This window comes from Callorhinchus milii, unplaced genomic scaffold, assembly GCF_018977255.1.
Source record: "Callorhinchus milii isolate IMCB2004 unplaced genomic scaffold, IMCB_Cmil_1.0 Scaffold7, whole genome shotgun sequence".
In the NCBI taxonomy this organism is placed as follows: domain Eukaryota; kingdom Metazoa; phylum Chordata; class Chondrichthyes; order Chimaeriformes; family Callorhinchidae; genus Callorhinchus; species Callorhinchus milii.
The window spans coordinates 23,624,536-23,639,262 of NW_024704748.1; the positions used below are offsets into that span (position 1 = coordinate 23,624,536).

A 14,727-nucleotide genomic window follows, 5' to 3' on the forward strand; every position below is an offset into this window, starting at 1 on the left:
ATTAATGTAGCATTTCATCACATCCAGGATTTAGCAAGTTGTTGAATTCATTATCAACTCTAAAGCCATTTTTATTGTAGTTCTTAAAAGAGGTTATAGACAACCTATTTCAAAATTCAGGCTATATTTACATTTTGCTATATTTATCAAATTATGTACACTCTGAAATGCTCCGTTAATAGAGTAAATCTAGATGCAGGAAGAATTTTATCCCTTTTTTAAGTTAGATTCTCCTCTCTTTTGTTAACCTTAGGTGGAACGGCAACTGCTAGATGTTGCTTGCACCGTCCTCAGTTTCTCTCACTCCCATTGACAATTGAACTTGCTGTAATGAGAATAATAAATGTGAACAAATGGATTTGTAGCTCCAGTGAGATGCACCACCAGGCTAACTTCATTCAATAAATCATTTTTCGGTAGACCTTGGTTTCTAAACTATGATATTTACAAACAGAAGATGAGTCACTGGTTGTGAATGTCAGTTTGAGATATGTTGCAAAAATTCCAAATGAAGCCATTAGAGAAATAAAATATAATCCCAGTACCAAAGTGATCAACTCTATCATTGCAACTCAATTGACATTTTTTTTCTGATCACATGTTATCTATTTTCTTTGAATAGGGGATTTGTTTCATTTGAAAATAAAACGTATATATTGGAGCCTATTGAAGGTGCTCTCGACAACACACACTTGATCTACAGAGCAGAGAATCTTCAGATCACTGGAGGAAATTGTGGACATAGCTTCAGGATGTCAGACAATGCAATGGACAGCATTGTTGAATCATTGCAAAACTCTTCTACAAGGGTAGGTTAAACTATTTATTCAAGGGAATAAAATATGACTTACAATGTGTGGTCAAGTAGCAATGATGTTTTAAGAAGCTTTCCATAAAGAACTTCCTAATGTAATTATATCACAATAAGTCACCTCTGTGACACATTTCCAGCAGGTTTAATTTATATGGCTGTTTATCCTGGCAGTTTGCCTTAGCAATGGTACATCTTGCTTTATGGGAAACTTAGACTGAACATAGAGGAGTGGAGTTGGAAATCTTTCTTCAATAGTCAGCAATTTTTTTCAAAGGGAGATTTTTTAAAAAAACACAACCGATCTGGTAACTCTTCTTCCAGTTAATTAAACCCAGGCGATCATAGCAATGTGGGAATGGGCCCAGGTTTGCTGCACTTCGGGTCAGAAGACAGCAGCAGTTACTTTTTAAGATAAGGAGAACATTGTGTGCCTGGCTGTGTTGCTCAATGTCATGGGTTCATTGTTCCGCCTCAGAGGGAGAATGTTTAGATCTGCTATTCCCCACCTGCACCCCATTAATCTCGACTCTGTGGCCTGCGTCAGTTGGAGTGAGCACTGGAGGCTGACCCATGCCCTGAGATAATATGCACTCATAGGAATTCAGAATTGTCACAAAATAGAACACAGCCAAAGAACACGACGACAACAACTTGCATTTACATAGCGCCCTTCATGTGGGCTAGTGTCTTGGATTGCCCATTCCAAGGGTAATATAGGAATATTGAAAGTTTAACCCAGAAGAAGGCCACTCTGCCCATCATCATATCTGTGTTGAATGAAGTGCATTGCTATGTACTCACGGTATGAAGGAGGATGCATTTCACCACAAGATCGGCAAACACAAAGCTGCCTCTTTTCAAATAAATTTTGCTCATTCTCAGCCAAGGTCAAAAGTCGAGATTATTTAAAACTCATCAGCAAAAAGCATTGAAGACATCAGTGCTTCATCCTGACATCACACCACCTTTGAGTGTTTTGATATCATCCAACTGACTTGCTTTCATTTATTATGCTCTTTCTTATTTTCAAAAAAATAGATCAGTCGATTTTCAGAAGGATTTTAGAAATCAACTCATGATCTGTACCTTGATATTCCAGCACAAAAGAGACATATCGAAGACCACAAAGTACGTGGAACTAATTATAGTAGCAGACAATCGAGAGGTAGGACTGCTAAATACTGTACTCAATATCAAACCTTGCTTCCTCTTGGGAATTAGCTGTAATTAGCTGTATTTGTTCTGCTCACAATGCAGGTACATACTGAATAACTGGAAAGCTACTTCAGCGTAAATTAAATTGATCTCAGAAACCACAGTGCCTTCAGCATTAACTTCTTTGTGAATTATTCAACCATTTTCATAGGTGGATTTTGAAGGATGGTTTGATTTGTTCACTGTTCACATGGGTTTCGTTCTGCATAACACAGTGATTTGTGGTTGCATCTTTTTTATTTGTTTGATAGTTAGAACCCAAAATGTAACCAGCAATTATTGACATTTTATTGCATAAAAGTTTCTTAAAAATACCAGTGTCATTGTTCTTTGACTACAAACTGTATAATATAATAGAAAATGTGTGGCTTGTAGTCTGGCTTTAACAGGAAGATTTGTACTTTGGGGTTTATTGAGTAACATTAATCAATAACAGCTCTCTTCTGTACCCGTTCTTTGGTTCATTGACTGCAGCATAATGCTGTCTCCTGGTATGTTTCACTTGCTTTAGTTATAGACATAGATGTTGCACTCTGCATTTCATTTCACTCCCTCCCTCCAAGTTAGAAGAGGTAAATAGTATCTTGAATTTAACTCCTAAAAATGTATGAAGTGAGATTGACAAAACATTGATCAGGAAAACAACAGCATAACTTGGACCTCACTTTGGTAAAAAGCACTTCAGAGCAACTAAGAACTTCATTGTTGCATCTATTTAAGTTTCAGAAGCAAGGGAAGGATTTGGAAAAGACTAAACAGAGACTGATAGAGATTGGGAATTTTGTGGATAAGGTAAGCATGCAGCTGAATATTTTTAACCGAAACTTTTTTTCTCAGAGTCAAGGTGAACATTGCAGGCAATACATGAAGTATTGCTACGTGATAGAAATGTACAGTGATTTCAAAACCAATGCCTTACTTATTTGTGTCTCCCTACATTGGACTTCACCATTGTCCCATAGTCCTTTTGACAGCAATCTTTACCTCTTGCTTCTTGTTTCTGTTTATGTTTTCACTGTGATTGATGAGGCACGTGTCAGCAGAAACGGTGTTAGATTTCCGTCGATGAGGTTTAAGACGTCTTTTCTCCCCTCAGAGCACTTTGCCTCATTCCTTCAGGCACCAGTCTGAGCTGTTGGGGTTGGAGTGCTCAATGAGAGGGTTGTAACAACAGCGTGACACAGAGAATGGGAATTCTGATAGATTGTTTTCATTTTGGTGCAAAAATACCACCCAGGAGCTCTAAGAAATTTGAACTTCCAGATTGTTGTTTGATTTTGAACTGATTTTATCTTTGATATTTTAATGTGCAAGTACAGTTTGTGTGTTATGACAAATTATGAGCTTTTTTTGTGGGAATTGGCATTTCAATGGCTTCCAAGGGTATAAATGGAAGCGAACTATTCTTAGCTAAATTGTCATGATCCTTTTATTACAACAATTATTTTTTGTAGTTCTACAGACCTTTGAACATACGAGTTGCTCTGGTTGGAGTGGAAGTTTGGACCGACATGGACAAATGTTCAATAACAGGGGACCCATTCACTACGCTGAATGAGTTTCTTGACTGGAGGAAATTGAAGCTGCTCTCACGTAAACCACACGACAACGCTCAGCTAGTGAGGTAGGTAAGGATTATTTATTCTGCACCACTTGGTGCAGAATCAGGATCAAGTCTAAAGTTACGACAAGTATAATTAACTTTTCCTACGAAAGTTAGACTGCTATTTCGGCTACAGAGCTGTCAGTGATTGAATCTCAGACATTCCTTTATCCTTCCAATGTGTATGTCAAAATTCAAGGGAAATTTCAAAATTATTATTTTTATCATAAAAGTAATTGATAATTTATCTCAGCCTCCTATCTTGGTCTTTCCGACCTTGAAGCAGTCCTGCTCTGCTTTCCCTCCTCTCCATTTCCACCCCAAACTCTACATGGTAGTCTATAGTGTACAACATCAGAAAATTAATAATAATACTCAGTGACTTGGATCATGATAATGTCCTGTAACGTTAATAAAACCCAATTATGCATTTGCAGAATGGGCCAGATAGTTACTGCAAGGATTAGAAGCAGCAAAATTAAATTTGGAGGAAACTGAGGAACAGACAGAGCAGAAAGGAAAGCTGAGACTGTGGTTATAAGCAGTTCAGAATCAAAGCTCAACCCATAAGGAGAGAGGGCAAAAAGCTTTAAAGCACAGTCGGAGGGAAAACAGAGTCAGAGGAACAGAACGATAAATCTGCTAAAATGACTGAGAATAAGCGTAAAAAAGCAAACAAATATTTTGATAATGTACACAAGATCACAAGGGAGGTTCAAATGAAGAAGGCCCGTCGACCCATTTGATCTCATCCTTCCAGAATACACACCTGACTGGGCAGACGACTGTCCTGCTTGCTGATCCATATAAAATGTAATTATCTGTAAACTTCGCAGAAAATGAGCCATTATATTCTGCTTCCTCCTTTTTTAAGTGACAGTACACTATACTGATTAAATTCTTAGTGACCAAAAATACTACTCTTGCCACAGATTGAATTACTGTGCAAATGATATGTGTGTATCAAGTGTATTTGCGGGGAATATTCTTCTCTTACCGCTTTCTGATGAACAACACAAACAAACGTTGCCACCACCCGATAAAAACTTAAATAATTTGATTTATCACTCTGTGCCCTCAGTCTAATTGTTCATAATCATTGCTGCAGATTGTCTTCAGATGACTTTGAACAGCTGATGAAAGGTTATGACGGACAGTTGAAAGAAACCAGAAAAAATGTGCAAACTAAAATTAATCTACAATTTTTATTTCTATACGTATGAAAACATTATCTATGTAAGGTTGTCCAATTTTAGATTTACTGTTAGGGAAAAGATTACAAGAATTCATTTGGTTTATCTTCAGTGTTCTGGGAGTCTTTTTATTGAATGGTGGGTGGGGAAGGAATTAAATAAAGGAGGTTATTCTGTTCTGTGTAATTCATGTTACAAATGCATTGCTTGGGGTTAAACACTAATGTATCTCATTTGCTAAGTTTGACAAATTTGGTCCTGCGTGCTTATATAACTGCAATTGCAATTATATTTTAAATGTATACTTTCATGTTTATAATGCAATGTTATTCAAAAGTTAAAACTTCATTACTGTTATTTATAATTGTGCCAAATTTATGGAACAGATTAGAACAGCGTTTAACACAGAACAATGAATTTGCTAAATGGAGCAGAATAATGCTCAAAATATTTAATTTACCAGAAAAAACACTATTAACTGTGATAACAATTTATTTGTTTCGGCCAGAGTGATATAAATCAATGATTTTAGTACAAAAAGTGGCAGCCTATCGATAACATCAATTACCCTGTCCTTTCTACCAGCATGCAAAATAAATACTTTACAGCCCTCATATAATATCAAGCCTCTTCTGTTTGCCATTTGCATAATGTAGTGACACTAGCACGAACGACAATAATTTAAGATTTTTTTTTGCACCACTCAGTATTCATTTGTTTTCTAATGGGTTCGAAAGGCCAATGCCTTATCAGATGAGGTAGATATTTAAATAGATTGAACTGATCCATGCTGATAGACCCTATTTTTAGGTTTAATTTATGTAGTATCCCATGCAGAACTGCACTTTAGCTTATCAGAGTAGTAATTTCATATTTGAGGAGCAGAAGGAGGTAATTAAGTTTATCACAGAGTGAATTGTTTTATAATAGCTGGACTTGCAGAATGTTTTAGTGCAATGTTTTCAATTTGCAAAGATCAACAGCATGAGGTATATAATTAGTGCACTGTGGCCACGAATAATGGTGTCTTTATTTACTTTGATTTATTGGTTGACTGACATGTTATTTGTCCTTTGGTGTTCGACCGCCAATGGCAACATTATTGCACAGAAATTTCACAGTCACATTTTATAACATTACGAGGGTGAGTTATCTCTGAATCATTTCAAATGGTGACAGGGCGAGTAGCAGTTTCACTGAGATGTGTATCGAAGTTTCTGGATACAGATCTACAGCCAAAACTTGCCATAAGACAAATTTATGATCCTTGCAATACCACTTGAAGAGTCTGAACACTTCAATACAGGGAGAGAGGAGACCTTGAGGGGTAGGTCGCTCATAATGCAGTCAATAATTTTCTCCCCGTTTCCTAGCCGAGAATCCTCCAGATGAAATTCGGCAGGAACGTCATGGCTGTTTGTGGGACATCACTTACAACATACAGAGTCATCACACTTTCCAATAAATCCTGTGAAGACCTCCGAGACAGTTTGATAAAGTGACAAGCGAGGCACTGCATGAAATGCAAGGATTATTATTTTGAAATAAAGGAGCACTAAGCAAATTATTTGACTAAGAAAACATGACTCGGTCTGTTGTTATGTATTCCAGTGGCGTGTACTTCCAGGGAACGACCATTGGCATGGCACCTATAATGAGCATGTGCACAGCAGAGCAGTCAGGAGGGATTGTTATGGTGAGTAGTGATCATAGAAAGAATGAATGATCTGAACTTGAATCTGCCCATCCCTTAAATGTTCATCTGACTTGAAACTGACAGAAATAGAAACTGACTACATGGCTCAATAAATCCTTCCATCTCCGGAACCTGAGTCTGAATGTTTCTGATGAAGAGTGAAAGACTCCATTCTTTGCTAATTGTAAATGGCCAACATGAAGTCTCCACTCAGTTCCTCGTTGATTTGAAACCAGCGCAAAACAACCCAAAATGTTATACTTATTGGCTGTATCATTGATAGAGAACACAAGGAATGCCTTGTGTTGGAATTGGAAGAAGTAGGCAGGTGAACGTTTGAGACTGTGGTTAAGGAATTTGAAGGGACTTTTACTCTATACCTGGTACCTGCCTTATTTAACCTAAGAATAGTTGTTATTAACAATAAGAATTGGGAATTGGGGACTGGGAATTGGAGGAGTGCCATCCCATTTTGGTCCCTCCATTTCCCTTAATGGGCCCAAATATTCATCCAAAAGAACTTTCAGAATCCCAACTTTAACAAAAAGCGAAACTCTGTCCTCTTTGCAAAGTTGTATGCAGTAGTTTTATACGTTACTTAATTTTCCTCAATCTAACTCTGCATTCACCCTTAAAATATAGTCACTGCACTTTACAGTATATCCTGTGAAGCACTTTGAGATGTCTTCACATTAGGAAGGTGTATATACCCGTTCCAATATCTTATCCTTATCTAGATGAATTTGTCATTGACGAGGATGCAAATGACTATTGTAATATAATATAAATAGTTGACTGTCATCAATGTCACTATTGTGGAGTCCTGTAGCTCAGTGGTTAGAGCACTCGCCTTGCAAGCGAGACACTTGGGTTCAATTCCAGGCAGGGCGAAACCTTGGGCAAGTTTCCTTACTCCACACACCTAATAATAATCCCTCCAAAAAAACAAAAAACAATAATACATTGGTCATTTTTTAATCCACGACTGTTTGTGGGACACTGCTGTGCGCAATTAGCTGCCGCGTTTCGCCCACAAATATATGGTCAACTCACTTTACAGTCTATTCTGTGAAGCGCTTTGAGACGTCGAGAAGACGTGAAAGAACGTGAAAAGCGCTATATCAAATGCAAAGATTATTATTATATAAATGCAAGGATTATTATTATTGTTATTTACTTTGTTCTGGGGAAATATTGATCGTCACCTCAAGGAAGCCCTATTTCTTCTTGAGAAGAATACTCTATTTGCTCTTCTTGACATTCTTGTGACTTGGGACTCCTTTTGCTACAAAATGTTTAAACTCCTCACTTGCAAAGTACTGCCCTAAGATCTGCTGGATTAGTACTTTCTAACACAAATGAATTCTACCTTTTGCCTTCTCTTTCTTAGCCTTACATTTTTGCAATCACATCTAGCATAATTCTACAAGACCACTTGATATCTTGGATTGTGGAAAATGGGATATCATTCTGGCTACACTGTTTTCTATGTATTAATATATTTCCTTTGCTTATTTAAGAAGTCAAATTAAAACATTTTAAAGGCTTGAATCAGGTTATCTTTTTCATGCTCTCTCCCTTCAAACGTTTCAATGCAAAAACCTATATTTTTTTCTGGGCTTCAGCCAGGTGTTCAGCTTTGACAGCAGAATCGTAAATTGTACAGTAATAATAATTACAATAATTGTTTAATTTGCATATAAATCAGCTAAATCCACAGAGCTTCATGTTGAATTAAAGCATAGAATTCAGGTGAAGTTTTTGCACTGCACAAGCTAAACAATGTGCAGTTTTACTTTAATCTGCTAAATGAGTCTCAAAAATTCAGCACCAATTTATCAGCAAGGCTAAATCAGAGTTAAAGATATATTTTGTGTCCCTATCACTTATCTGACCTCAGCCATACCAGCAGATGAACACAATAAAACTGGAGTGTGTTTGAACGCTGCTGCAAATGAAGGGGTTCACATGACGTCATAAACTGAGAATGAAGTTCAAATGGTTTGCGAGCATCTAGTTAGCGAACAATGAAAACATATTGCAACTTGTAACTCAACTGTTGTTTGCATATCACGTAGTCCTACCTACGAGATCACTGTGAATATGGAGTTTATACTGGGGTATATTCTGCAGTTCGTAAATTTAGAAATTCATTATGTATCAATTAGGAAAGTATCCACATGTCCAGCACCCCCAAAAACTAACTCTTCCCCCACCAACATATAAATAAATATGTAAATAATCCTTGCATTTTGATATAGCGCCTTATCATGTGTTTCACAGAATATATTTTAGAGTGGATCGACTGGTATTTTGTGGGCAAAACATATCTATATATATATGAACATTTGACATATGTATCTGTATGTCTGAACATTTGATTGGCAGTTTATCGTAGAGTGGCTTTTACTGATATCAGAGCAGGTCCCCATTCCAACTAACCTCTTGAGAACAATGTGAGAGAAGAGTGAAATGTGGCTTGGGTACATCTGTAACTGATGCAGTACAAATTTCTAAAATGTCATCAGCATATTGGACAACACTGCCTTTAAACATCCACGGTGACAGTTGTCTGAAGGTGACAGCAATCGACTGTTTCACGTGACAGACTAAGCACATCAGCAGTAATGAGAAAAGAGTTCAGTTTTATTATATTTCAGTCTTGCAATATCCAATAGAAATTGCAAGCGCAGCAAAAGCTGTTTGTTCCCATGCAAGTACCTAGGGCATTGTTTGCAAGTGAACAACACTATTATTTCATTGGCCCTTAACCAAGAATTTTTATGTACAACCCAGTGCTTTCCAGTAAATGGCAAATACACTTTTGCTCCAAGCTCCTACTTGATGCTTTGTTTTTGTTGCTGCCAGAATGTTGTTTCCCTGACAACAATCGTAGCATGCCACACAAAAAATATAGGACCCAAATATGCAGTGTCCTCTCTCTCAGGAAATGAGCACGAGACCTAAGCTGATTAGTTTTATTGCGGAGGAAGAAGTCAAGAGAAAACTGCCTGAGAACTGAGATAAACACCTCAGTTTGGCATAAGATATTGGAATTTTCTTTTTCATTTTATCATTTGAAAAATTGCAACAAAGAAATAATCCAAATTGGTTGGGAAGATATAAATTCAATTCTAAACTTGAAATCTGCCATGTTAATATTGGAATGAAAAAAGTCCATGTTAGTATAAAATAATCCAAATGACCTACATAGGGGGTTGTCAGTTGGAGAAGTCTCTGACCCACATACACTTTGTTCCCTGTCTTCCATTGTTTCATTCTATTTCTCTTGTCAGCTCCCTCCACATGCGTTTCTTAGAAAAATGTGCATTTATGTGGTGCAACAAGGAATGTGTCCAAACTAAACCCATCCAAAATGTGGTCAGAGTGTCTCCAGAGATTAAACAGTGTCTGAAATATCCTTCTAGGTACTTGAAATACAAACTAGTCTGTGCCAGCAAGGGTGTTCGAAGGAGAGCCTTGAGCCTCACTGCATGCATTTTATTTTGAAGTTATTAACATTTGTAAAGAAAAAGTGCATGTTCCCCAGTTCACATTACTTATAGTAGATTTTTAAAAGATAAAATCTGTTGCAGAGGTTCTTTTAATGAGATAATTAAACAATGCTTATAATGACTAATTTATTGCCAATCATCATTATGAAATGTTGCAAATTTCACTCCATTGCTGCTTTATTTTCATACCGGTGACCAACAGAGGCCAAAGCGAGACCCATGGTCATTGCTTGATCTGAATTCAAAATAAGTTGCGCACTCATGTATCTTGACCTTTCTTGCTCCTGGTCCACATTTAATGAACTGGAAGCAATGTTAGAATTTCTCCCAGGAGCTCCTTCCAATAAAAAAATACAGTATTTATGTACTGTGATTCCCCATTGCATACAGCACATAACTTACGGGTCCTCTTATCTGTTTAAACAATAGTTTCGGCAGGGGGATTTTAAAGGCAGACTTTGTTTAACTGTATTACCTCAGTCTGAAAGATTGGAACCACATGTGACACATAACTATTAGCAAAAAGGTCACAGCAGGAACATGAACTAAAATATACAACTAAAGAACAATAAAGTTGTAAAAAATCTTCTGAATTATGCAAGTTAGTTTAAATTGTATTTTCCAAAATAAACTGACTGCCCACCACATGGCACAATCGCTCCTTGTGTAAAGTTCCCTGCTCAGCAAACAACAACAACAAAAACAAAATTACATTTGTAATTTCACGACGGGAAGACATCCCAAAGCGCGAAAGTGCAACATCCACAGGAAACTGATAACATAACGTAATCTTTTCCTGACCAGATAACAATACAGATCAGATGAGTAAAGCATTCTTCCCGATATCTGTTGAGTCTGGCACCTTGCATCATAATCTATGATTTCAAAAGGTTTGTTGATCGTCCTTTTGTTCCATTCCTTCTTCCTAATCATGTATCACGTGCACCAGGAAAGTATTGAAGTTGTTAATTATCAAATGCTTAAGGAGAGATTCTTAGTGAAGTTTGAACTGTGCACCACACATAGTCAACAAATCGCTCAAATAATCACTCCACGGCTGTTTGTGGGACAATGCTGTGTGCAAAACGGCTGTGCATTTTGCCCACAAATACACAGTTAATCCACTTTACGGTATATGCTGTGAAGCACTTTGAGACGTCTTGGCGACGTGATGAGGAGCTGTATCAAATGCAATGATTATTATTATCTTATGATTACAAGTGCCTAAGGATTGGTATGATGCATATACGATCAACGGCAGTATTCAATATTTAGGAACTTTTAAGATCCTGCGGGGAATATCACACTTTTTGCCAAATATAATTCTAATCCAAGCAAAAAGGCTCCAATGCATCATTTACTGCCATTATGTGGAAATCCTGATTCAGTCCGTTCAGAATTCAACTGTTTTCGTGTTTAAAATGGTATAGACCTTTTTCATGAATGCCTTGCACATTTTCCCTTAATTCGAGTATTTGGAGTGTCTGGGGCCCAAATATTTGTAAACAGCCGAGAGAAATTACCCATTTCTAGAAAACAGATTATTTTTAGTTGGCAAGAAGCTATAAACCTAGCCTATTGAATACTATCAAACTAGTTGTATGGCAGTAAAAGGAGATTCTACAAAATCGACAGCCATTTGTTCACAGTACAGTGCCAAAGTCATCTTATCCAGCAATGGATTTGTTGAAAACCTAAGACTGTAACTGTAAACTAGTAACTTGTTCAAAACATTCCTTTGAACCAACAGTTTTGCCCCATGGAAATAGGAAATCGATATGGGTCAAAATGACTGTTTCACCTAACATAAGTTAATCCTCCCCCACCATCCCTCTAACAGTCTAGCATTTTGGACTGTTATCCCAGTCAACTTTTTTTTATGTCTTTGTTTTTTGGATCAGCTCAGAGGATATGTTGCATTTCTGATAACTACAATAACAACAAGATTTCATTTATAGAGCTCCTTTCACGTCAGGAGGACGTTCCAAGGCGCTGGACAGTTGGGTCGGGACCCGAGCAGGGGGGAAATGGTCAGGGTGAGGGGAGGGAGCGAGGAGGGGGTAGAGAGTCGAGAAGGGAGCTGAAAGCAAAGTAATTACTGGTTATTCCCTAACTCTATCTGATGGTCACTCCTCCCTAGGATCATTCAGACAATCCTTTGGGAGCCGCAGTAACGATGGCACACGAACTGGGACACAATTTCGGAATGAACCACGACACCCCTGCCCGTGGCTGTGCCTGCAAGGCGTCGTCTGACAAGGGAGGCTGCATCATGACCCCATCCACAGGGTAAGTAAGCAGGATGAAGGAGAAAGAGCAGATTTACGCGTTAAATGTGTTTGTGCATTGTCTTTCTTATCAATGAAAATTGACCAACACAATATAAACACAAAGGTACTTCTTATGCCATTATACTGAATTCAGAATACAGTACATTTCATTGCAGAGGTCATTCTTTCAAGAAGCGTTACCTTCTGGAAACACATGAGTTTGCAGTGATAAAATTAACAGACATATCACTAGAAGGCAATTGTTTAACCTGGTTTCCTGTTATGTCTGAATTGTAATAAATGCATATTTATAGAATGAAAATAGATGTAATATAATATACTTCACGTGTACATATTTTACATTGTAATGCATGTCCCTTCTGCCGTGGAAATCTTGCCCAATATTATAACTTGACTGCTCACAATGGTGGAAAGTTTTGATGTAATGTTAAAAGTTGATCCAATGCAAACGTACAGAAAATACGTTGTGGAGAAGCATTTCCTTGTACCTGCAGTGCCATCAGAAGCAGATAATGTCACCTGTCCCATATATGTCTGTCACTCCTGTGGTGATAATCTAACCACATTCCCCTTTGTGACTGTCACTAACTCCAGGCCTGACCAGAAGAATAATGTTCCCTTTTAAATGTTCATTCTTGGTTCCTTAAGTTTGGAGACATTGCTCCTTCGTGATTTTTATTTGTTTGCCTAGAAATACACAGTTGCAACACTTCTCTTTAAAATGCTTTTGGTTTATTTCAAGCCCTTCAAACGTTTCACTTGATTTCTCTCTTCCTTCCAATAATTTTCACCCTGCAATTTGAAAGCTTGAAATTTTGGATAGTGTGTTGAATTCTTTCTTGGAATATGTGTCTAATATTCTGCCCTGTTCACATGCACCATCAAACATTTTGGTTAATGTGAGGGAATACAAATGTTTCAGGCTATCGTCAGCAGAGGTAAGAGAGCAGAGTATCAGACCCATGATGTAGTAATGTGACAGTGCATGTTATGGAATCAAACACGCACTGTTCACTATCACTAGCAAGCATTTTGTACCATTATACTGGGTAAGCACTGAATGGAACATTCCCTAGGGTTAGCAAACACATGTTGAAACCCTACTGTGCACCAAAAACTGGAAACATTTTGCATTCCCATCACTGACATCCTTCACCTTGGCAAGCTGAGAAAAACAAAAAAAGAAAAGAAAATACAAATGGAAGTGAAAATTAAGGGTGAAAAGCACAGCTTGCTTCCCATTGAATTTAATTTTGAATTCCAGTCATAAGAAGCCCAAACCTCCACATTACTACAGCCTGTAAGACCATTTCGTTTTGAAATCGAAGATCCCGAGGAATTGTGAAATTTACTCTGGAATTGCTTTAGAAGACGCTTCTTTTTAAGAACTTTGGAAAAGCAGCTGTCAAGGCTGAACATATGAGATTCCCACAGTTCTAGCCAAAATAGGCTTGCAGGCTAAGATCAAGTGGAATTTTGGAGCTAAAATGTCACTTTTTGCATGTTGGTGGCATAATGATTTCATAAATAATAATAATAATCCTTGCATTTGATGAAGCGCCTTATCACATCTTCGAGACATCCCAAAGCGGTTCACAGAATATACTGTAAAGTGAATTGACTGTATATTTTGTGGTTGAACAGACTGTGTATTTCATCAGCTAACTGGCATGTTTCTGAGAGCAAGGATTGTTGCCAACAGTGTCAGTTCAAGCTTGGTATTAAACCTCAGATCACTAACCCAGACCAACATTCAAACATAACGTCTCAGCATGTTGATGTCGCAAACGTTGAAAATACCAAATGGAATTAATTAGACACTGTTTTTCTGCGATGGCCAAAGCATCAACTTCCACTTTTTTATTTCCGCAGTTTAAATAAAGAAAAGCTTAGTCAGTATGGTGAAATATTTGAGGAATAAAAATTGTCTCCTGTTTATACTTTCGGAGACTGTCGTGCTGAGTTTGAAAGCGTGCTTATGAGGAAAGTAAGCATTAAGAAAACGACCGAGCTTTAACTGGCCCCTGATATATTGCTTGTGACAAGGGCCGTATGGATTTGCCAACAGTCGAGAACTTGATGTGAAATACAAGTAGAAATATCAGTTTTACCCAAGAGGCTTCCTGCTGTAATAAGTGCCTGTGGGTCTTTATTACTTTTCAGTAGTTAACTGCCCCAAGTACTAACATTTCAGCATGTCACAATATTTTAACCTCAGTTTATACTGTATAAAGGATTAGTCTGTTGGAGACGCTGTGCCAAGACCTGCTTTTGGCGCACATCACCTAATAATATTAAGCATAATGTCTGGGTAAACAAATCTGCGGACAGGAGTCTGGAAAATGGGATCTAGCATAAAGTAATATTTTACATAGAGTATTAACCTGGTGCAATTACACT

The 14,727-nt window shown here is 37.6% G+C and overlaps 1 protein-coding gene across 3 annotated transcripts in view; it reads left to right on the forward strand.

Moving 5' to 3' along the window:
• Positions 1-14,727, forward strand: part of adam12b (ADAM metallopeptidase domain 12b) — a 158,833-nt gene that overhangs the window by 106,591 nt on the left and 37,515 nt on the right. For 2 of the 3 annotated variants that reach the window (XM_042336794.1, XM_042336795.1), the window contains exons 6-11: positions 623-809; positions 1,914-1,979; positions 2,750-2,821; positions 3,484-3,653; positions 6,437-6,521; positions 12,177-12,325. In XM_042336794.1, the coding sequence (XP_042192728.1) occupies positions 623-809; positions 1,914-1,979; positions 2,750-2,821; positions 3,484-3,653; positions 6,437-6,521; positions 12,177-12,325 (729 nt within the window). The remainder of the gene's footprint in view (positions 1-622; positions 810-1,913; positions 1,980-2,749; positions 2,822-3,483; positions 3,654-6,436; positions 6,522-12,176; positions 12,326-14,727) is intronic. The other variant, XM_042336796.1, reaches the window with a different exon arrangement.